General features: G+C 41.5%; 1 protein-coding gene across 2 annotated transcripts; it reads left to right on the forward strand.

Annotated features, from left to right (window-relative positions):
- The first annotated feature begins 1,188 nt into the window (after positions 1 to 1,188).
- On the forward strand, positions 1,189 to 21,280 carry WDR1 (WD repeat domain 1). 2 transcript variants are annotated; one of them, XR_011725870.1, is made up of 15 exons: positions 1,189 to 1,521; positions 1,861 to 1,982; positions 5,820 to 5,910; positions 8,681 to 8,828; positions 10,448 to 10,628; positions 12,391 to 12,468; positions 13,176 to 13,256; positions 13,375 to 13,608; positions 14,415 to 14,502; positions 15,693 to 15,849; positions 16,500 to 16,587; positions 17,621 to 17,731; positions 18,134 to 18,499; positions 19,241 to 20,302; positions 20,612 to 21,280. XR_011725870.1 is itself a non-coding variant. In XM_071743958.1 (15 exons), the coding sequence occupies exons 1-15, from the start codon at positions 1,506 to 1,508 to the stop codon at positions 20,719 to 20,721; spliced, it is 1,824 nt and encodes a 607-aa protein (XP_071600059.1). In that variant the 5' UTR covers positions 1,191 to 1,505; the 3' UTR covers positions 20,722 to 21,280. The 2 variants fall into 2 exon arrangements, 1 of the variants encoding a protein (XP_071600059.1); XM_071743958.1 differs by having other exon boundaries at positions 1,191 to 1,521; positions 18,134 to 18,307; positions 20,158 to 20,302.
- The last annotated feature ends 1,621 nt before the right edge of the window (positions 21,281 to 22,901 follow it).

The raw sequence follows: 22,901 nt of genomic DNA on the forward strand, positions 1-22,901 counted from the left end.
ACACTAATAATTATAATCGATGTTGAAGGAATGACGTTTAGACTGATCTTCAATACCAACTGCAGACAGGAACCACTTTTCCAGCACTTCCATTAAAAGAAAAGATCAAAGAACAGAATCATTGAATTGTTTGGGTTGGAAGGGACCTTGAAGCCCATTCAGTTCCAACCTCCCTGCATGGGCAGGGACACCTCCCACCCAGCCCAGGTTGCTCCAAGCCCCATCCAACCTGGACTTGGACACTGCCAGGGATGGGGCAGCCACAGCTTCCTTGGGCAACCTGGGTCAGGGTCTCACCCCCCTCACAGTGAAGAATTTCTTCCTAATGTCTTACCTGAACCTCCCTTCTTCTAGTTTCAAACCATTACCACTTGACCAGTGGCTACGCACCCTTGTAAAGAAAAACAAAACAAAACTCTCCAGCTTTCCTGTAGCCCCTTCAGGTACTGGAAGAACTTCAAAGACCCAAAGACCTCCACAGACCCTGTTGCAGGTTACTGCACTCAATCCCTACTCACAAAATGGTTCCCAAACCAAACTCCAGGTCTGTCCCCTCAGTAACTTAAGTCACGGACCCAGTGTCCCCCCAGGAGCCATCTCCGGACAGACTCCCCACAGCAGCCATGTTCAGTGATGCCGTCCGACCCAGAAGCCGCTGCTTCCAGCGGGAAGGACCCGGCGGGACCTTCCCTGCCCCGCACGACGACCGGGCGGGAAAAGCGCGACAACAACTTCCCGCACCCTTTCCCCCCCAGCCCCGCACCCTCCCTCCGCGCACCCCTCCCTTCCCGTTGGGATCAGCGCGGATTTCCTCCCTCTCCGCGCTCCACCCCTCTCCCAGGCCGGGCTGTCCCCATGACAACAGCGGAGCGCCCTTTTCCACACCCCTCTCCGCGGCTTCACCGCCGCTTTCGCGCATGTCTCCACTCCGCGCATGCCCCGGGGAGACACGGGGCGGACATAGCTGGATGCATGGAAGGATGGATGGATACATGGATAGAGGAGGGGGCGCGCATGTGCAACACGCCCGGCGGTGCCCACCCCAAAGCCGGGCAGAGCCTCTGTGTGACCGCGGTGACACCTCCCGCCGTTCTTCCCTCCCTCCCTCCCTCCATCCCGCCGCCGCTTGCGCGCAGCTCCCTCCCGGGGCGGGGCCGTCTCCTGCTACCGCCCCAGCGCAAACCTCCCGCCCCAGCGCAGCTTTTCGCCGGGCTCACGGCATTTCCGGAGGAGGAGGGAGCGGGACGAAGGCTGCCGGGGGAGCTGCGCGGTGCCGGCAGAGTTGACTATATATGGTCAAAGGCAGGGGAGAGCGGCGGCCGAGCGGGCGCTTCCTGCTTCGTGCCGCTGGGGCGCCACAGCGGGGCTGAGGCGGCGGCTGCTGCTGCTGCGGCTGCGGGGGGAGAGGCAGAGCCCGAGGCCGGTCCGCCCTGTGCCTCTCCGGGCTGCGCTCGCCGCCCTTCCTTCCCAGCGCTTCCTGCCGCCGCAGTAACAAGTGGGCGAAGATGCCGTACGAGATCAGTAAGGCGGCAAAAAAAAAAAAAATTAAAACGGTGGAGGGGGGGGGGTGCGGGGCGGAACGATGAGGTGCTGGGTGAAGGGAGAGGAAGAGAAGCGGGCCGGGGGGTTCGGTTCTTTGGGGGGTTGTGTTCTTCACCGCCCCGCAGGCGGGAGCGGAGCCCGCGGTTCCTCGCAGCTCGCTGGCAGCAACAAGTGACCGCGCCTGCTTGTGAGGCGTCCGGTAACGGGGGGAGACTGAATGGCTTATTAATTTTATTTATTAAAATTAATATTTGATTCATTCCCCCCACCCCCCCTCCCATCTCACCCTCCCCTCCCTCTTTTCTCCTTTTCCCGTAGAAAAAGTATTCGCCAGCCTCCCGCAGGTTGAACGAGGCGTTTCCAAAATTATCGGAGGTGATCCTAAGGGCAACAATTTTCTCTATACCAATGGAAAATGTGTCGTCATCAGGAACGTTGATGTAATGTATCCCGATTTGGTTTGTTTTCTTTGCGTGGCGTAGAGCTTTGCCTAAGTTGCGTTTTATTTTCCCCCTCTCCTTTCAGCAGCCGGTGCCTCATCCACCACGCTTGGTGGTTTCGATGGAGGTCACAGGGCTGTGAGCAGCAGCAGGGGAATAAGCAGGGTGCATGACTCAGGCTGAAAACCACGGGCAGAGACTGTGAGAACCTGTAGAAAATCTCAGCCAAATGTGCATTGCTCTCCTCTTTTCATAGGATTTATAAATGACTGATGCATTCCTGTTGGCCCCGTTCATCCAAGTATCACACTTGAGGAAGTTGAGCTTTGTGTTGGTCTGAGCAGTCATCTCTTCCCTGTTTGCTGTGTTGGGCCTTGAGCTTGTAAGAGGAGCATGAAAATACTTGCAGACATCTCTCTCTTTAAATGCATTGGTCTGTGATTTCTTTTTCTGCACTCCAGTGTATCAAACCAGTTGTCAGTGAGTTGACTCAGGGGCAAGCTGTCTGCATGTTGAGTTCTCAGCCTTGGTTATAGGGAAATTTCCTCATTGATTAAATATTAGTATGCTCCAGTTCATTTTTCCACACCATCCAGGTGTGGATGTTTGGTTTGGTTTTGTTTTCTTCTCCAGTGGTAACTAGAGAAATATTAAACATATTATTTAAATTGTTTTCAAAGATGGCATCGCTTTGAGAAGTATGGGGGCAGCATGGGGGCAGCGTTACCTGTCTAGGTTATTGTTTTGTTACTGGTTTTCAAAAATATATTTTTTTCAAAGTAAATACTTTTTCTTTAGAAAACCAAATTCTCCTCTAGATTTCCTTTCTCCCTTACTGGTGATTTGCCCTGCAGGGGGGCAGGTCACACCTCTTTGGAATTCTTAGGTCTCCACAATAATGGATTTGTTTATGGCTGCTTCTGTAAACACCTTTAAACTGTGAGCTGTTTTGCTCTGCTGTCTTGTCACCTCCCCTATATCCAGACATTCCATCATTGTCATGCAGTAACACAAGAATGCTGCTAAGAACTTAATTATTTGCAAATTTGTTGTTTGCACTTGAAATTCATCTGCTTAAAACCGAGAATGAGCTCACACTCTGGTGTCAGTATCTCAGGATGGTGTTGTAATAGTGTTTCACTCTTGGTATCAAGAAAAGTTCAGCTTTCTGAAACCAGAAGCCCCAATTAAAGACTGTAATGGCACACAGTCTGATGACAGAAGAGAGAAAAGCCACTCAATTTACATTACAATTTTCTTGCCTAGCTGAAGGACTGTGACCTCCTCCCTTGCGCTGTTATTAGTGCTCATCTGACCCTGTTTTGGGGGGGTTAAATTGAAAGAATTGAAAGCAAACAATTTGCTTTCCTCCCTCTGAATCAGATCACTGAAAATTCACCCAGTGCAAATGTTATTCCCTGTGTCAGGCAGAGCACTGAGTGTGTGGCATGGCCTGAGAGCAGGAGAGGTGGCATTGTGGGGATTCAAATTTAGGCTGTGTAAACTTTCAAGGGAAGCTGAGAATGAAAGTCATAAATCTTTCAGTTTTATGGTGTATTTCCTGCTGAAATGCAAACTTACCTACCTGACAAGGGGAGTCTGTTACTGTTAATAATTGACAGGTGACTCCTCAGAAAACTACGTGATGTATGGGATCAGGGGCACAAAAACTGACCAAAGTCTCTGCTATAGCTTTTGTGTTGGACAGTGTTGCAGTTTGTTGGTGACCTGGCATGGCAGTGTGTCTGCTCTCACTCTGAAAAACATCAGAGCCTGTGTAATAATAGTTCACAACAAGCAAATGAAATACTGTGTGTAATCCCTCCATGCACAGTTCTAATTGAAAATGAAGAAGTCATCAAAATGCAGTGATGACTTGTGTTTAAGTCAGAAGTTATCTGGTATTAGCTCATCAATGGTGATTAATACAGCCTTCAGGATTAATACTTGATGTTTGAGCAGAAGGTAGAGACTTTACTAAGGAAGTCCTGGAACAGTGCTGGAGAAGCACTGAGTCAGAAGGACTAGTGATATTTGTAAGGTTTCATACTTCATTAATATTTTATCACCTTCATGAGTCTAATCCTTCTTTGAAGCTTGGAGCTTCAACTGCTCACTTTCATATGTGGCTCTGGTTTCAGTGTTAAAAGTAAACCTACCAAGATCACTCTTCTTGTTGAGTCTTGTGTGAGGTATTGCTTTTGTCCCACCTAATTATATAATCTTGCCCTAAAATCTCTTTGGAGATTTCAATATGAAAGACATACAAGCTAAAAAATTGACTTATTAGCAGACATCAGCATTTAAACTGACAGCTCTAGCTTATCTGGTTTCCTGAATCTATTTACTGTATTTTAAATTTGGGAGTCAATATTTCATTTAACCCCTTAGGTCAGTTTTAAGTCCAGTTTCTCATCTCCTTCCTTCTGCCTTTGAGATTCTTGTAATAGCATCATCTACTAATGTATGCCACTACTAACAAAGTGTGAGGGATTTTGAGCTCTCTGAACTTGTAGGTGATGCAGCTGTGGCATGGAGAAAATATTATCTTGTCTTATTAGATAAAATTGAGTTGCCCACAAAATGGAAACTGATGTGTCTGCTGGAAGTGCAGCTGATTGGGCCTTAAGTGGGGCTGTAGCACACTCAAGCAATGTATAAAAGCAGGAGCAAAAAAAGAGCTCCTTGTGTGAGTAAGCTGTATTCTGTCCCTTGAGATGTAACAGTACTGCAACAGCAAGAACTCCTGCACACAGGAGAGATTGTCTGCTTTGGAACACAGAGCAGGTATGGTAGTTTTTCCTGATTGGGTGGTTGAGTCATACCATAACATCAGGTGGTTTGCTGGTTTGGATGAATAAATCTGCATCAATTATAGCAGTTAAAATGGGCTTCTGTTTCCACCATACACAAGTTTCTGGAGCCTAAAGAAACCTGCTAACTGGTAGAATTTTTTTTTTTCAAGGAAGTAGAGTATTAATGTTGTAGCATATATAATCTATATTTGGAAGATGAGTAGAATATCTTCTTGATTCAGTTAATTTCAGAGCAGATGCTGCCTCAATGTCATTCTTTTTTGATTTGTGTAGTGTGACACTCCTGATGTGCTGAGACACTCAATCAGTTTTAATTGTTCAGCCTGAAGCATCTGGACAAGTGTTTGAGAGAAAATTATGATGGAGTGGCAGTGAAATTCTTTCAGAATTCCAGTACAATTCTTAATACTATGGAAAATGTCTTACTGTGCCAGTCTCTGGCTTTTTAACCACGTTGCTCCTTCTTGCTGACTGCAAGCCTTGCACACCTCATTGGTTACTACTGTATCTTGAATACATGGTGATGATTAATGGTCATGCAGCATGGTTATGTGTGTGTTTAATTTTCATATTCAACTACAGCAGAATTTTAGGATGTGTGCACAGCTCATTTAATATTCTATTTGCTACCTGGCTTACCTGGGCCAGCCACAAAAAAAGAAAGCCTGATGCTTGGCCTGTCAGTCTGGAGATTGTTTTTATACCTTTCAGCAGGTATTGGAGAGGAAAGGGTCACAGTAGTCCTTATGTCATGGTTTAGGCCATGGAGGAAATTTCTTCCTATTGGAGAAAATCCTTTGGTGAGTTGTTAGAAATCAGTGTGTTGTCTCAGTGGTACCATACAGCAGTGTCCTGCAATGTCCCAGTTGTAGGCTGAGTAGTTGTAGACTGTGTAGTAGCTCAATTTAAGCTGGAAGGAAGGATGTGAGAAGAGAATTTTATCTTTGAATGTCTGATTTTACTCCCTTGAAAACTGTGAAATTCAACTCAATTTTTCTTTTTTTCTGTCCTTTTAAACCAGAACCCTGCAATTGCTGACATCTACACTGAGCATGCCCACCAGGTTGTAGTTGCCAAGTATGCTCCCAGTGGCTTCTACATAGCATCTGGAGGTAAAGTATCATGCACATGCTGTATGAGATAAGTGGACAGAGCTGTTAAAGTGCTTGATGCAAAACTTATTGCCAAAACACAGTAGTAACACTTCACATTTCTGTACTGAGTGTAAATTATCAATGTAATGTGTTTCAGTGGAGTTATGTTTGCCTGCCTGAGGGAGGAACAATTTCTGGAGATGTTCCTCTAAAGCAGTGAGTTTAGTCGTGTGCTGGGTTGTCTTAGAATTTGTTACTAAAATAAAAAAGCTGGATGTGAGCTTGAAATATGTAATGTGAAATATTAGAGAACAGATCTTAGTGTAATGAAGACTTGTGGATGTGCAGCAGAATCAAAAGTTGTTTCTGAAACAGAGAACTGTTTTTTCTGCTTGTTAACAAACTTTCATACTATGAAACCACGGGAGGGATTCTAGAAGAGCTGATACTCCTTTCTTTTCCCTCCCCCTGTCTTTCTGACTGAATTTGGCAGAACTTGGCATGATTTTTCTTAAAGCCTTAACCTGAATGAGAAATCTTTCTGTGGTAAGTTAGCAGGGGAAGATGCTGATTCACAGTTCCCTTGTAATGCATGTTAATCAGTAGTCTGAGAGTAGGTAATTTGAATTTCTACAGCATAAATTTCCAGGATTGCTAGTGGAAATGACTTTAAAAGAACTAAACAAACCCTTCTTAATAGAGGGTTGCTTCAAATAATAGATTTTTTTTTTTCAGGAGGGCTGGCATACTGTTGAAGGGAATTGATAAATACCTTAGCTTCTCTTTTTTTAAAACCATTTGTAATGTACCTATGGATTATTTTTCTAACCTGCTTGCCATTGTCAATTAGAAACACTTCAGAAGCAAGGAATGTGCCCAAATATAGAAATCCTTTCCAAGTAATATATCTGAAAATAAAATATTTTGAATGTGAGCCTCATAGAAAGAGAGTCCAGACTCATGCATGGGTCTTAGTAGAATGGGAATTTCTCTCTTGGCAGTTTAAAGGGGAGCAATATTTTTTTTTATCTAAAATTTTCTCTTCTTGGCTTCCTACATATCCCAAAGCTGTATCAGGGTATGTATCTTCAGCCAGGATTTTTTTGGCTCAGTTTTGTATGTGGACCTTATGTCAAATTAAATACCTTCTTAAAAACCCATTTTACATTTTTTATTGTACATCTTTGATGCTCTGTGTTTGTACTGTATCTGAGCCTCAAAATAATCCATCTATTTTGTTCTTGTTGCCTTGTAGGTTTTTCAGTCCTCTGTAAAGCAGTAATATATACATAGTCTCATCTGTGAAGGAGCTTTTGATTAATTATCAACTTAAGGAAGCTCCTAGAGGAGTATTCAGTTGACTTTTTGCAGAAGTTGTCTGTCATACTGGAGTAAATGAATTAAGCTGCAATTTTTCCCCTTAAAAAGTGTCTTCTGGATGTCATTTATAAATAGTTTGATGATACTGCTGAGCATGGGGTCTGAAGATAGCATCAGGCTGTTTAAGCTGTTTCTAAGTATAACATGTAAGATTCATTTCTCTATATAAATCTGCATTAGCCATGCAACCTGTATTAATACTTCATGTGCTTGATGAGACAAACCTTTGGCACTGTGCTTTGTGGCTTTTATGGTAAATTCTCTTCCTGCAGTCTTAACAGATACAGTGATGGGAGACACCACAAAGTTAAAAGAATTTGTGTCCTACCTATTGGAGCAAGCAATTAGGTTTAAAGTTCACACAAAAGTTCTGCTTCAGTGACAAATTCTCTGTGTGAAGTGGAGGATTGTGTCTGTCCTTTTAGCAGAAGTGGAGAGGATGAGTCCCTGATCAGGTCCCAGAGGCTCCTGTATGCTTAAATTGAACTGTAAAAATGTACTGATAAATGGTGAATTCATCTTAAAACCACTCTCTGCTGAGGTGAAAGGGATATTATTTTAGCATGTCATTTATTCTACAACTGAGGCTTTTATGAAGGGTCCAACACACAGAATTTGCTATGTGGCTTTCATTAAAGCTGTGTAAACCTCTCTGTGTGTAGAACAGTTCCTCTGGGTACAGTGCTGCACCACAGGAATTGCTCTAAATAGAAACAAGCTCCAAGGCTGTGTAATACTGAGAAGAAACAGTGACCAAGGAAGCTTTCATTATGCTCTGAAATTATTGTGACCTGTGCTATGTCTGCTGTGTGTGACATTACAGTTTTTCAGTATTCTATTGGATTCCTTTGCAGTAATCCAGATAAAGCACCACAGGCAACATGGTGTGTAGGTGCTTCTGTAGAGAAAAGGCATAAAGCTGAGGTGTGATTTTTTTTATTTTTTTTTTTTTTTTTTGGCCACTCTCTACCAGATAGCTCTTTTATTGGAGATGAGGGGTAGCTTCCCTTTGGAGTGTGCATAAGCTGTCTTGTATCAGGTGGGGAACAGAGGGCTGGTTTGGGTTTGGGTTTTTTTTTTGTGTGTGTGTGTAACACAGGTACTTACGTGCTGTCTTACTGTGCAGTTTTTTCACCTCTCTGTTTGCAAAACTTGTCTCCATGTGCTGGATTTATTGCTGCATATGTTGAAGCCTCACGTGTGGCTAAAACCATAATTTAGTGGAAAGGATGTAGTCTTCAAAGTTCCTGAGTCAAGTGATATGCAGCAGTTGTAATACAGGGACAGATAATAGGTCCCTAGTACAAGTGTTCAGTGTAGCTGAAAATCTGCATCCTGACAGATTGCTGAGCCATGTGACTGAGTCATGCTGGAACAACAGCACTTATATTCTGTTTTCTTATGGCAGATGTCTCTGGGAAGCTGAGAATCTGGGATACTACACAGAAGGAACATCTACTGAAGTATGAGTACCAGCCATTTGCAGGAAAAATAAAGGACCTTGCCTGGACAGAAGACAGCAAGAGGATTGCTGTGGTTGGAGAAGGAAGAGAAAAGTGAGCAGTTCTTTCTTTGTGTGTGTGCAGTTATATACACACATGTACTGTAAACCTCTGTATTCTAACAAAGCACATTCTTTGCAGAAAGCTTTCAGTTATTCAAGGAAAGAAAATAATGGCTTGTTCCCTGTTTAGGCTTCCATGTTGTGCCATTCTGGAACAGAATTCTTTATGCAGTATTTGGCAGCTGTAAAAACTCCTTGGAAAATGCAGGGCTATTAGAGTTGCTCAGTTCAAAATTGTGTAGGTTTTGTTGGTGTTTTAGAGGTGGGTATTCCATTCAGGGATAGCTGTTCAGTATGCTTTTTGATGGATATTTTTGGACTAATCCTGAGTAGAAAGGAGAACCACAAAACAATGCTCCCTCTTCTTTCATCCTTCCCAAATTAAGAGGACATGATTGAATAAGCAAAAAAAAAAAAAAAAAAGTATATCTGAATTTTCTTCCCCTCACATGGCACCCATGTTTTTAGACCTTTACTGTGGTACCTAAAATCTTAACCAGTTGTCCTTGGCTGACTGAATGAGGTCAGATCTGTGTCCTTTGATGTCTAAAGACTGACATACCTTACAATCAACAAGTGGTTTGGGTTGGAAGGGACCTTAAAAATCATCCAGTTCCAACCCCAGTACATGGGCAGTGCCCCACCAGCCCAGGTTGCTCCAAGCCCCATCCAACCTGGACTTGGACACTGCCAGGGATGGGGCAGCCACAGCTTCCCTGGAAAACCTGTGCCAGGGTCTCACCAACCCCAGACTAAAGAATTTTTTTCCTAATGTCTAACCTGAATCTACCCTCTTCCAGCTTAAAACTGTCCAGACCAGGTAGTCTTATGCCTAAAGGTCTGAAAACTGTAGTGTGATCCTCTTCCCTGACCCCACTATGCCTATTTTTAATCACCACGATCTACTGTGTCCTGATATTTGAGAGAGATTCTTTGTCCTCCATTGCTCCCTCACCCCCACTTGCCCCTGGGTAGATACTATGTAAATTTGCTCTTCTACTTCCAGGCATCTGCCAGCTTCCTGTTAGGTGAGTGCACTTTGAGTCTAGAATTTTGCTGCAGTGATTCTGTAAAATCTCTTTTTGATAGTGATGCTCTGGCAGTTTACTGCTGCTGTATTGATTATAATGATTTGGGTTGTTTTTTTTTTTTTTAAGGAAATTTAAAGGAACAACTGATAAAAATACTATTATAACTCCTCTTCCTTGTCATAAAAGGGATGCTAGATAATCAGATAAACGATCCTATTTCAGTTATCCTAGCTTTCTGCATTCTGTGTTGTGGCTAGGCAAATGGAATCATTTACTGCTTTCCTTTACAAACTATCTGACTTACTGAAGAATATCTTTTGGATCTCTGAATTTTAGAAGCTTTACACATAAAACTTGCTTGTCTGTCCCCTCAGTGAATGTCTCCTATTGAAGATTAGTTTCTTTCTCCAGCCAGATCTCAAATAGCCCCCAGGGAACTGCGATGTGCTTGCATGAGATTAACGAGATGACCTAATTTCTTCTCCTGAGTGCACTCAAATCTGCTGTTTGCAGATGCTCAAGGACTTAATCTACATGTATCTTGGATGAATTGTAGTTATTGTCTGTTTTTTTTAACTAGATTTGGAGCAGTGTTCCTGTGGGATAGTGGCTCTTCTGTTGGTGAGATTACTGGGCACAACAAAGTGATCAATAGTGTGGACATTAAACAAACAAGACCCTATCGGCTGGCAACTGGAAGTGATGACAACTGTGCTGCTTTCTTTGAGGGACCTCCATTCAAATTCAAGTTTACAATGAGTGTGAGTCTCATCTTTCCTTGTGGCTCTGTTAAACTGGGTAGCAAACTGACTAAAAGCTTTCCAAGTGCTTGCAGTTCTTGTCACAACTGGAACAAAAGTTCTTAGGTCCCCCTTTTGAGGCATAGTTGGTGTCAAGGGGCTGTCTCAAACCCAGGTGTAACTGAAGGCTTGTCTCAGGCCAGGAAAACTGAAAGAAATAGTTGGTTCAGTGGACAACTTGAACCATTTTCTCTAATTTATTTATTTTTGGCTCTTAGGAAACAGGATGTTTCACTGGCCCTATTGGTCCTTTCTGAGCTCTACTTCCCAGGATAGAGTTGTGTAGAATTTCCCAGTATTTTTCAGGGTGCCAGTTTAAGAAATGTAAGAGTGCTCAAATGTGAACTTCCCTGGGTAGTTTAGAAAGGGCAAATGTAAATGCTTGAGAAAGTAATTGATCTTTACATCAGGAGTGAGTACAACTTCTGTGGTCAATTTTTGTTTCTACATTCCTTTTCACTTTTTGTTTCTTATTCTATGAGTTAAAATCTCTTATGTAAACGAAACAAAGCCTGGAAATGCCCTGTTTAAGACCTTCACTGTTACCTGGGGCCAAAGAAAATAAAAGCAAAAAAATGTTCTGCAGTTGTTTTTGATGGCAGAAGACATGTCTCTGCCTCCAAAAAAGTCTATTGCACAGATACTGAGTGTTATTGCAGTAGTAAATTCAAACTTAGTTTTAAAAACACAGTAGTAGTTCTTTTATTTTCTTAAGCATTTGCCTTGAGTAGTCTTCTTATACTGACTTTAGTAAGCATTCCACTCCAGTTCTAGAAAAGGAATTGTTTTGAGCTCTGCAATCCAATGAAATGATGTAGTTGCCTAATATATTCCTGAACTTAAGCTGATACTTGGATTTTGCTAAGCTGGTTCTTTTGGAACTCTGAAGTCTGAATTGTGTACCAGTGCTGGTCAGGGTAGTATGTGATGTAGTCTTCTTTTTAAAGAGTTGATATATGGAGTTCTGGTACAGCTGTCCCATGGTTTAGATTAGATCTTGAGAGGAATCATCAGGAAAAAAAAAACCAAACTATAGTTAGAGAAAGTAGGTTAGGACCTGCCTTTCATAATACTAAAAATAGTCTCCTAAATCTCTTTCCGTGGGAGCTTTGGCCTCATTGTGGTGCTTCCCTATTTAACATGTGCTTTTTACTTAGCATGGTTTGAATAGTCTCCTACTTGTAAATAATCTATTTGGGGACCATACATCAGTCTTGCCTAGTTACTTCACACAGCTACCACTAATGCACTCTCCCAGAAATGGAGTTCCAATAAAATAATAATTTATTCATCATGCCTATGTTTCTTTACAATAAGAAGGATGAAGTACTTGTGTGCACATAAGATTTCCTCAGTGAAGGAAGGGTCAAAATCTAGGAAATGCTACAGAAATATTCAGTAACTATAGAGGGCAAGAAGCATGTTTGCATCGAGGCTGCAGCTGAGGGTTTCTTCATACCTATCCCTGAAACTGGGGATTTATTCACCTGATATTGTGATAAATTGTTACCCTACATTAGTATTGATGTCACAGTTTCTTCCCTGAACTGTGAACTTCTTCATCCCCATGACCCTCTTCAGATAAGGATTTGACCTGCAGCAGTTTCCCTACAGGCATCTCCTGCACAGCTAATTTAGGACTGACTACATTGTTGCTGGGTTATCTTCTAAGTAAAAAAGTCTTTCCTTAGTTGTGTACTGATTCTTTACTTTCTTTTTACAGGACCATACACGGTTTGTGAACTGTGTGAGGTTTTCTCCTGATGGGAACAGATTTGCTACAGCTAGTGCAGATGGCCAGGTAACACAAAACCCCAATCTCTTTGTGGTGATTTCAGCATATGAAGATTTTCTTGTGTGTTTTGGCAGTCAGATTAGCATTGTAAAATCTTTTTTCATGCCAAAAAATGACTAGCTTAAACTTTTAACTGTCCCCCTGATAAAGCTGTAACAGCTGTCATCAACCAGACCACTCTCAGCTTTTTTTTCCTGATTCCATCTCTCTAGCATGATACTTCCCTTGGAGGTTATTTTGTCAGAAACATATGAGACTTTTGGAATACCCATATCCTTGTTATGATCCTGAAAAGTCTGGCTGAAATACAGAACTCCTAGAGAGCAACCATGTGGACTCCCTGCTGATAAGGGGAGGTTTAACAATGGCACTGTTATCAGAGGCAGCTCCTCCTTCTCAGAGAGCTGATTCCCATCACAGCAGGAGTCAAAAATGTGACATTTTCTAAAGTTTCACATGTCAGGATCAGGATTCCTGTGTGCAGGGTGGCTTACTGTGATTATTTACCATTGTCATCTCATTTGTTTAGTCTTAAATATTAAAAGCAGGAATACTTTTGCCACTTAAAAAAAAATCTGGTGTTTCATAGACCTGTAAGCATGAAAGAATGATCTGTGCAGTGCAAGTAACAGTGTTTCTGCTCCTAGAGGTTTTTGGTTTTTTTTTGCTTACTGCTTTTCCCTTGAAGTTGTATGTCTTTGTGCTCTCTTAAGATTTTTGTCTATGATGGGAAAACTGGAGAGAAATTGTGTGCTCTTGGTGGAAGCAAAGCTCATGATGGAGGTATTTATGCTGTAAGTATCACTTCATTTGTACAAATGGCCTGTAGTGCTTCATTACCAAGTTCATGGACTATGAAGTCTTGCAATAATGAATGCATTTACTATCTTGTGCTGACATTTGTTCTTGCAGATTAGTTGGAGCCCTGACAGTAGTCAGTTGCTTTCTGCTTCTGGGGATAAAACTGCTAAAATCTGGGATGTTGGTGCTAATTCAGTCGTCAGTACTTTTAATATGGGATCAAACGTGTTGGATCAGCAGCTAGGTTGTTTGTGGCAGAAAGACCACTTGCTCACCATCTCCCTGTCTGGCTATATCAATTATTTGGACAAGAACAATCCAAACAAGCCTTTACGTGTCATAAAGGTGAGTTAAACTTCAGTCCTTCCTCCCATCTCTTCAATAAATAGCTCAGTGGTTGAAGCTGGCTGGAGGGAATAAGAAAGGTTTTGTTAGCACTGCCAGACAAACTGTGTGTGTGACTGACTCTTGCAAGTCATGTGAGTCAAGGAGTTGCAATGTTACATTCATGAGACTGCTTTGTGCAAATTCAGAGACTCATTTTGGTCTCAGTAAAGATTATCAACTTTATTAGCAGGTTTTAAGCATTCTTGAGATGAGAGAAGACAGAGAGGAGAGATAGAAACCTCTTAGTGCTATCTCAGTTCACAAGAGTTAGTGGACTGAGAATAAGGTGACTCCAACTACCCTGCAGTTAAGCTTTAATTTTAGGAATTAAGAGTCCTCCACTGGCACAGCACTCTCATGGGAACTTAACATTTTTACATGAACTAGAAACAGATGTCCCAGATTCTTGCTGTTGCCACTATAATTCTGGCAGTTGGTGTGGCTACATGGCCAGATTTAATCCCCTTCCCTGAATCATTAAGTGCCCAAAAAGCAAACTTTGTAGTTGAAAAAGCCACAGAAGTATTCTGGGCCAGCAGGTTAATAAAGGTATTTATGGTGCTTGGTTTTTTTTTCTCTTCAAGGGGTAGTACATGGAAATAGCAATGCTGCAACAGTTAAATGACTGTATCATGAATTAGTGATTTGTATTCTAAGTGACTTTTAATGCTTCTGAGCAAATTCTTCTCATATAGGTTTGATTTCTTTATGTATTAAGTTGAAAAATTGCCCATCAATAATTATTCATTTTGTCCTGTTCACAGGGTCATAGCAAATCAATTCAGTGTCTTACAGTGCATAAAAACGGTGGAAAGTCCTTTATTTACTCTGGAAGTAATGATGGTCATATTAATATCCTTTGAATAATGGGGATATTTGTTCTAGCCCCCTATTCTTGAGAGAGCTCATTAGGAGGAAAAAACCAAAAGCTTTATCAAAGAAAAAAATCTTACAGTTATTGGACACAAGTAAATATTTTGAAGTTTATTCTGCTTTCCCCTAACTTGCCCACCCTACTGATTGCCTTTCAACTTTTTTGCTAAATATAAGCCAATTCCTAATTTCCAGTTGTCACTGCTTTGTGGCAGATCCATTGTTAGTATGGAGGAGTAAATAAATACATAGTTACTCTGTATTTTATCCTACAGGCAAACCATATTGCTGTCTCTTGCAATATGATAGGTAGGTAGATCTTAGTACATGCTGAAAGTCATGTATCTTCTCCTTAAGATGCTCAGGCCAAGATAAACTCTGGTTTACCCATTTCTGACCCATTAAGAAGCCTTTCTCTCCAAAGTTGTGTTTTCCCCACCTGTGTCAAGGTGTGTATTTGTAGTTCTGTGACACATTGTGGTTCTTCAGCTGATATCCCAAATATTATCAGGTTTTCTCACAACTGAAGAGAACTTGTACTTCTTTTGAGTCCTTCACTCTACTTCTATTTCAGTCCTCTTGCTTTCTGGAGCAAAGCTCTGGGAATGCAGCCTGGTTTCCAAAGGGCATTTTAAAGGGGGAGGTTGGGATGTGTTCAGCTAGAAGACTGCTGGCTTTTCTTCCCATGTTCTGAAGCTTATAAATAAAACTGCAGTCCTTAATCATTTAAAATGGCATCATGTTGGCATAAAGCATTATAAAAACAGGAGTTTTTTTCTTTGCAGAGTTGTAGCACAGGGTTAATAGTTAACTGATGTTAACATATAAGGGAAAGCCAGTGTTGCAGAACTTCTAGCTATAATTCCCTAAAAGTTATTTCCTGTTCTCAGAACTAATTGTTCCAGTGTTTGCTACTGTTTGTGGCAGGTCATTTATCTCATTACAGAACATCAGAAGTTTATTTAATAAGTATTTTGGTTGCCCAGGGAGTCTGTAGAGTCTCCACCCTTACAGACAATCAAAATCCAACAGATTTGAGCAGTGGGTTGGACTGAACAATCTCAAGAGGTGCCTTCTAACCTTACTTCTTCTGTCAATGATTTAACTTCTGGTGATGCTGTATCTGACTGCACCAGTATCTTCAAATGCTCCTTAACTCTGTCATGCACATTATTGGGACTCTGAAACTGGAGAGAATGATGGCTTTTCTGGGAAAGGCCACACAAACCAGGTTTCTAGAATGGCAGTGGATGAAATGGATCAGCTGGTCACCTGCAGCATGGATGATACCGTGCGCTACACCAACCTCAGCAAGAGGGACTACAGGTTAGTTCAGGTGTTGCCTTTGATTCTGGTGTTGCAGCCCTGCTTCTTTGACAGCAAGAGTTGTGTGGGTAAAGAATGCAATGCTGTGATTTATTCAGGTTTTAAGTTACCATGGAAACTGTAGAAATGACTGCTGTACCAACTTTGGATTTTTTTTTTCCGTGACAAGAAGAAATGCATCCCAGACTTTTCTGTTTGTCTCATCCTTTCCACAATTTAGGTGGAGATCTGCCCTGTGGTGGCTCAGATTGTGGGAAGGGTGTCTTGTGTGATTCATCAATTCCCAGGAATGTTGATAATAGATGTGGTTAGAAGGGGTGGGACATAGCTGTTTCTTCATGGAGACAACAACTGAAGCAAAAAAACTTAAAAGAAATCCTGTCAAGAACACCTAGCTAGGAAAAAACATTAGACTCTAGCTTGGTAAAATTGACTTTAATTTCAAAGGTGTATTACCTGCTACTAATAATGCTTTAAGCAGTAAAAAGAAGGAATATTTGGAGATTATTTTTAAAAAATAATCTATTAAATGATGCGTCTCCTTGATCATTAGGTGGGGAATGATTTGAATAGCTAATTTTAAATGGTAAGCATGGAGTAATATTTTGTTTTGTTTTTGTCCTTCCCCACCTTGACACATCTCCCTCCAGTGGCCACGATGCTGTGAAAATGGATGTTCAACCAAAATGTTTAGCTGTGGGTCCTGGTGGTTACACTGTTGTTCTCTGCATTGGACAAGTAAGTATTAACTTGTGAATGATCAGCACCACTACTCTGTTAATTAATAATGCCTCGTGGGGTAACATGATGGCTTCTGACAAACTTTTACAGTGGGATGACCTTGCACATCTGCAGGATTTCCTAGGAAGAGTTGTGGGGAGCAAAATTAATCAGGATGCTTGATAGGCTTTGTCTTTTTGCATCCTGTACCAATCTGATATTTATGTTTAGAAATAAATTTCACATGATCCCTCCTATGGTTGCATCTGAATCAGTTATCAATACAACTTTGTGTTCAAAGGCTACACCAGCCTGAATCATGCTCTTGTCTGGTCTGTTCAGTGGCACCATTTTGGGGAAAATGTCTTGTCCTACTTTTTTTTTTTTTAACTAACCTAGCTAACCAATTAGCTGGTGCTGTTTTACAGCATGGGTATCTCTAGCTTTCCAGTAGTATTCAGATCATGCAAAACCAGAGGGATTGCACCAGGGCTATCTGTGTCAAAGCATGCTTCTGATGCTTTATGCCTCCTCTTTGGATGCTGGTTTTATGCTTGTGATTTCCAGCAGTGTTGTCCAAACCTGATTTCCATGATAGTTTCCATAATGCCAGCTGTCCATAGTATAGAACTGGGTTGCAAATAGTCCTTAAAATTTAACATTGCAGAATTAACTTGGTACTAATTTGGTCCTGCCTGGCTGCCTGTAGCAGTGAACCAAGAAGAGAGTAAGTATTATTAAAAATACTCTTTTCTTTTATGTCCAAACCAAATGAGGCAAAGCTGAAGGCAGTAGAGCATGCCAGGCACCACCTTATTTAGAGGACAATACTTCAGTACAGCCACTTGGTCACCACATGTAGACATTTTTATTATTATTATTATTATTGTTATTGTTATTATTTATTTTTTTAAGGATGAAACTGTTCCTCTGAAATCAGAATACAATAAACTTCTGAGCAAGCAGAGTGGACTAAGCAGTTTGGCATAGTGATGGTTTGCTATTGGGCACTTTGAAGAAGGGTCTTTAATTCCTGGCTTTTTATTCACAGATTGTTCTGATGAAAGATAAGAAGAAATGTTTTGCAATTGATGAGCTTGGCTATGAGCCAGAGGCTGTGGCCATTCACCCTGGAGGAGGCACAGCAGCAGTGGGAGGAGGGGTAAGGTCCAGGCACTCCCTAAAAACTGTTCTGCATTTAATTACCAGAGCTAGTAACAGTGTTTAATAGTAGGAGGTGTGTTAAGAAGTAGTAAGTGGCAGTTTGTTACAACAGTAGCAAGTAAACTGTGTGGGATTGGTATTCCTGGGCTTTCCATTCCCCAGGCTCTTCCACCGCTGTGACCATTTTAGTTTTTTTACTGATTCTAAATTGTTAGACTGGTTTTATTCAGTGTGTGCTTAACGCAGGCAAATTCTAGAAATCAGGTTTCTAATCTAGACTGTAGACAGCATAAGCAACAGGTTCTTTAACCTTATTGATGCAAAAAGTTCCAGCAAATCAGCAAACCTGCCTTTAAAAGTGATTTTTGTGCCTTTCCCCTTTTTTGCTATTAATTTGCAGGATGGGAATGTCTATTTGTATTCAATCCAAGGAACCTCTTTGAAAAAGGATGATAAGTCTTTGGAAGCTAAAGGTCCTGTTACTGACCTGGCATATTCTCACGATGGTGCCTTTCTTGCAGTCTGTGATGCAAACAAAGTTGTCACTGTCTTCAGTGTCACCGATGGCTATGGGGTAAGAATCATTGTATCAGCAGCTTGTTTTGAAAACAAATTGACTTATTTCAGGTGTAGATCCCTTGTGGTGAAACAGTGTAGCTGGTGAGACTTAATTGTTAAATCAGGGATGTGTATTTGGTGTTTCTGTGAGTGTTTACCTGGGATTTTTGAGTGGTGCTTTTCAGAGCAGCCTGTGTGAAGCCTCCAGGTCATAGAATCACAGAATTGGCTGGGTTGGAAGGGACCTCAGAGCTCATCAAGTCCAACCCTTGATCCACTCCCGCTGCAGTTCCCAGCCCATGGCACTGAGTGCCACATCCAGGCTCTTTTGAAATATCTCCAGGGATGGAGAATCCACCCCTTCCCTGGGCAGCCCATTCCAATGGCTGATCACCCTCTCCATAAAGAAATTCTTTCTCATGTCCAACCTAAACCTCCCCTGGCACAACTTGAGACCTCTTGTGCCCTCTTGTCTTGCTGAGAGTTGCCTGGGAAAAGAGCCCAACCTCCCCCTGGCTCCAACCTCCTTTCAGGGAGTTGGAGAGAGTGATGAGGTCTCCCCTGAGCCTCCTCTTCTCCAGCCTCAACACCCCCAGCTCCCTCAGCCCTTCCTCACAGGACTTGTGCTGGATCCCTTCCCAGCCTCCTTGCTCTTCTCTGGACCTGCTCCAGCACCTCAAGCTCCTTCCTGAGCTGAGGGGCCCAGAACTGGACACAGGACTCAAGCTGTGGCCTCCCCAGGACTGAGCACAGGGGCAGAATCCCTTCCCTGGACCTGCTGGCCACGCTGTTCCTGAGCCAGCCCAGGATGCCATTGGCCTTCTTGGCCACCTGGGCACACTGCTGGCTCCTCTTCAGCTTCCTGGCAACCCAAACTCCCAGGTCCCTCTCTGTCTGGCTGCTCTCAGCCACTCTGTGCCCAGCCTGTAGCGCTGTGTGGGGTAACAAGGTCACAAGAATAGGTGAGGAAACCATACCATGGCTCCTCAAACCCATCTAAATATAAATAAAATACTCAATATAGAAATATAAACACTCAAACCCATCTAATTACAAACACACAGCTAAATGGAGTGTGGGCTGGCCCAGGCTAGCAGTAGTTAAATATTTAAAAAAAAAATAAAAATCACAAAATGCAGGCTCCTTATTCAGGTCAGCTGAATCACTGGTGTGGGGGAGGGTTTAAGGAAAAAGACAACAAAATACATGCATAGCTTTTTAAGAGAATTTTTCTGCATTTTTAAAGATGGACAAGAATGCAAGCTCAAGGTAATAAGAATCCTGTAGTACAATAAAACTTAAAGTAAATAAAGAAGAATTTTGCTGGCTGTGGCACAAAATTCTGTGGTAAGAACTAAGCAACGAAGGGGATACATTAGGGCAGGGAATATTGCTTTATCCTTCAGCCTAATTTCTTGCAACCAAGAAGCAAATTTCTGCTCTTCAGCTGAGCAGTCAATGTGCATATGAGCCTGTAAGGTCATTAAGCTTTGACTGAAGCCACACTGGAGTAAAAAAATGAAGCATGGAATTCCACAATAATGTTTCATTTTTGAAGTAAAAATTGAAAGAATTTGGCTTCTAGAAACATCTGTGGGATTACTCTAAAAGCCTCTAAGCAAGAAGTGATTTGTTGCATATGCACTTTACAGATCCAGCTTCTACTTTTAAAAATTGGCTGCCTGATAAATGTTTAAATAAATAGCATAAAATGAAACCACCCCTTGGTTTAGGGCATCCATCTGCACCTGAAATTCACATTGTCAGGAGTCTTGCTTTTTGCTGATGCTGCACATGAAAAGGGCAGTGATTTCCTGAAGTAACTTGCACTAAAGAAATGACACTGCATCTCCAACTTCCAAACAGGAACACAATGTCTTTTATGGACACCATGCAAAAGTTGTTTGTATTGCCTGGTCACCAGACAATGAACATTTTGCTTCTGGAGGCATGGACATGATGGTGTATGTTTGGACTGTAAGTGATCCAGAGACCAGAGTCAAGATCCCAGGTAGGCTTCCCTTTCAAATCTTACTTTTAAAAGTTGCTGCTAGTTCTAGAGCTCCAACCCAGCACCTCTTTTCTGAAACTGATGGTAAGAAAGATTTCAGTGTTCTCAAGCTCACTTATCCTCTGTGTTCCTCTCTATTAATCATCTCCAATAGCTAAAATTGTGATATTTTATTGCCATTTTTTAACTGCTCTACTGAGTATTTCACACAGCTGAAAAATCTCATTTGGTATGAATGTTGGAATGAATTTTGTCAGCCTGGCCTCTCTAATTTTTTTTTTTTTCTTGTTGTTTTGCACTGCCCTACAGATGCTCACAGACTACACCATGTAAGCAGCTTGGCATGGTTGGATGAACACACTCTGGTAACAACATCCCACGATGCTTCTGTCAAAGAGTGGTCAATCTCCTACAATTGAAATAAACCCTCTCTTTGGAAGGACCTAATCAGGGACTAGAACTACTGCAGTGGAACATAGCATTTCTCTTTAAAGAATCTGTATTGGCCTCTGGGTCTGCTCTCATATCCTCATATCTTTACAGGGTGTTCATATCTGTAATTAAATGTACTTTGAAAGCTTTAGCCAGTAACAGTTTGCACATGAAAAGCACTTAAATTATGTCTGGAGCTTAACCTTTGTGCTGAACATTCCAGAGGCAACAGCTGAGCAAGTTGGTGAGAAAGATTTGGGCCTGAAAGATTCAAACTCAATCAGTTGTTCTTTTCTAACCAAGAAACATGAGACTGTACAGCATGAGAGTAATACTTCTCATTTTTTTCTAATTACAGAACATTTCTGTACTAACGGTCATAGTAAGAGTATTTAGTTGGGATCTGAAACCAATCAAACTGTGTGCAGCTACTGTATATTGCTTTGCTTCTCTGTACTGCACCAAACTGTTGCCTCAGATTTTTTTTTTTTCTCCTCCAGATAACAAAGTGGGGTACATCCATAATAAAACTTTTTATGTATTTCATGTCGAAGCTCTGTGATTTATTTTAAGGTGGAAGTGTGGGGTTTTTTTGATGTACTTACTGTTGTGGGTATAATGTTTACAAATAATCATTGTGGCAACTTCTTGAGTCAAAAACACACTTGTTACTTTCATAAATTAAGAATGTCTGGTCATTTCAATGTCAGAAAACAAACCTTTCTGTTTCAAAGATTAAAGGTATTTTCTGTTTGAAGGAGGGGAAGCATGTTACTGAATAAAAAAAATTGCAGTACTTCTACCACCTTTTTGAAAATACAGGAATTAAACAAAGTGAAGTATTATGACTTGAAGTGGTTTTTGAGAAGAAAGTGTTTGCTAAGTAAGTTTTGTGCCTTTGCATGTGCAGAACAGTTGCATGGACTCCATTTCCTAATGCCAACAGATCATGGTCTTGTGTTTAGTTCCCATCTCACACTCCTCAACACATTTAAGTGATTTGAATCTAGCAGTCCAGAAGAGTGGATGAGGACACTGCAAAAGTAGTAGAAAGTTTTGTTACAATCTCTAGTGGCCAACAGAAGTTGTTGTGTTCCAGAGCTTTGGCAGAATTTTAAAAAAATATATATATATTTCTCTAAGTTTTCACTATTCCCACTTGTCCAGTGCTCTTGGATTTTTATTAAGCTTTCCTTTCTGTGATGGTTTTTTTTTTTTACCAATCATATTTCTTATGACACTAATTATACAGCAAATAAAATGCTTTTGCTGCTTCTCATACTGTGGACCATTGCTCAATTGCTAAAAGAGAAAAAAAAATGCCAGTCAAAAAGTTGCTTGGTTGAAACATCTTTTTAAAAGGAAGAATCTTATCTTTTTAGGAGCAGTGATCAGAGCTGTTTCTTGGCATGCAAACTGAATTATATGTTACAACAGCTGACAGAGGTTGTGTCTAAAAAGCAGAATATTTTGCATCAAGGTTTATGCTTGGGACATCAGCAATTTTTCATGTTTGTTTATTAACAATGCAAGGACAAGAGGCAATCTGGAAAAGGGGATGTTGGAAATGAGGCCTAAGATCCAAATGAAAGATTTCTGGGTGTCTAAAAGTTGTTCTGCTATTGTCATCCCAGTTCCTGGGCAATTCATCCAGTGTTCTCTTGGGGTCTGATCTGGAAGAGTTTCTATGGAATCTGCTCAGTGGGTTCCTGGTAATAAGAGTTGAGTCCCTGCCATCAAAATGATGATAAAAGGGGATGGGGATGGGGATGGGCAGGGGGGAGTGAGGCAAATATTTGGGAGCAAAGAAGAGAATTTGCTGGCAAATGCTGCTGTTTGTCAGAGCTGGGCAGAACTTTTTTCCCCTCAAAAAGTTAAATGCTTTTTTGAGGGAAATAGCATCACTTTCTGAAGCCTCCTACCACTATGACTCAGTCCTTTCCTGCCCATCAGATTGTGTTCACCCTTATCAGAAAGGTGATGTGTAGGATGTTTTGGGTTTGTTTTTTGGTTTTTTTTTTTATTCCTGGAAGGCCTTTTACCTCATACTGATGCAGAATGCTTTTTAGCTAGAAACCCTGTCTTAAGACTTGTGTTTGGATGCCTGCCTGTGGAGGTGGTTGCTTGTGCTTCCAAGTTTGTTATTGGTATATGGCCCAAGCTTCTA

This window comes from Heliangelus exortis, chromosome 4, assembly GCF_036169615.1.
Source record: "Heliangelus exortis chromosome 4, bHelExo1.hap1, whole genome shotgun sequence".
Taxonomy (NCBI): Eukaryota; Metazoa; Chordata; class Aves; order Apodiformes; family Trochilidae; genus Heliangelus; species Heliangelus exortis.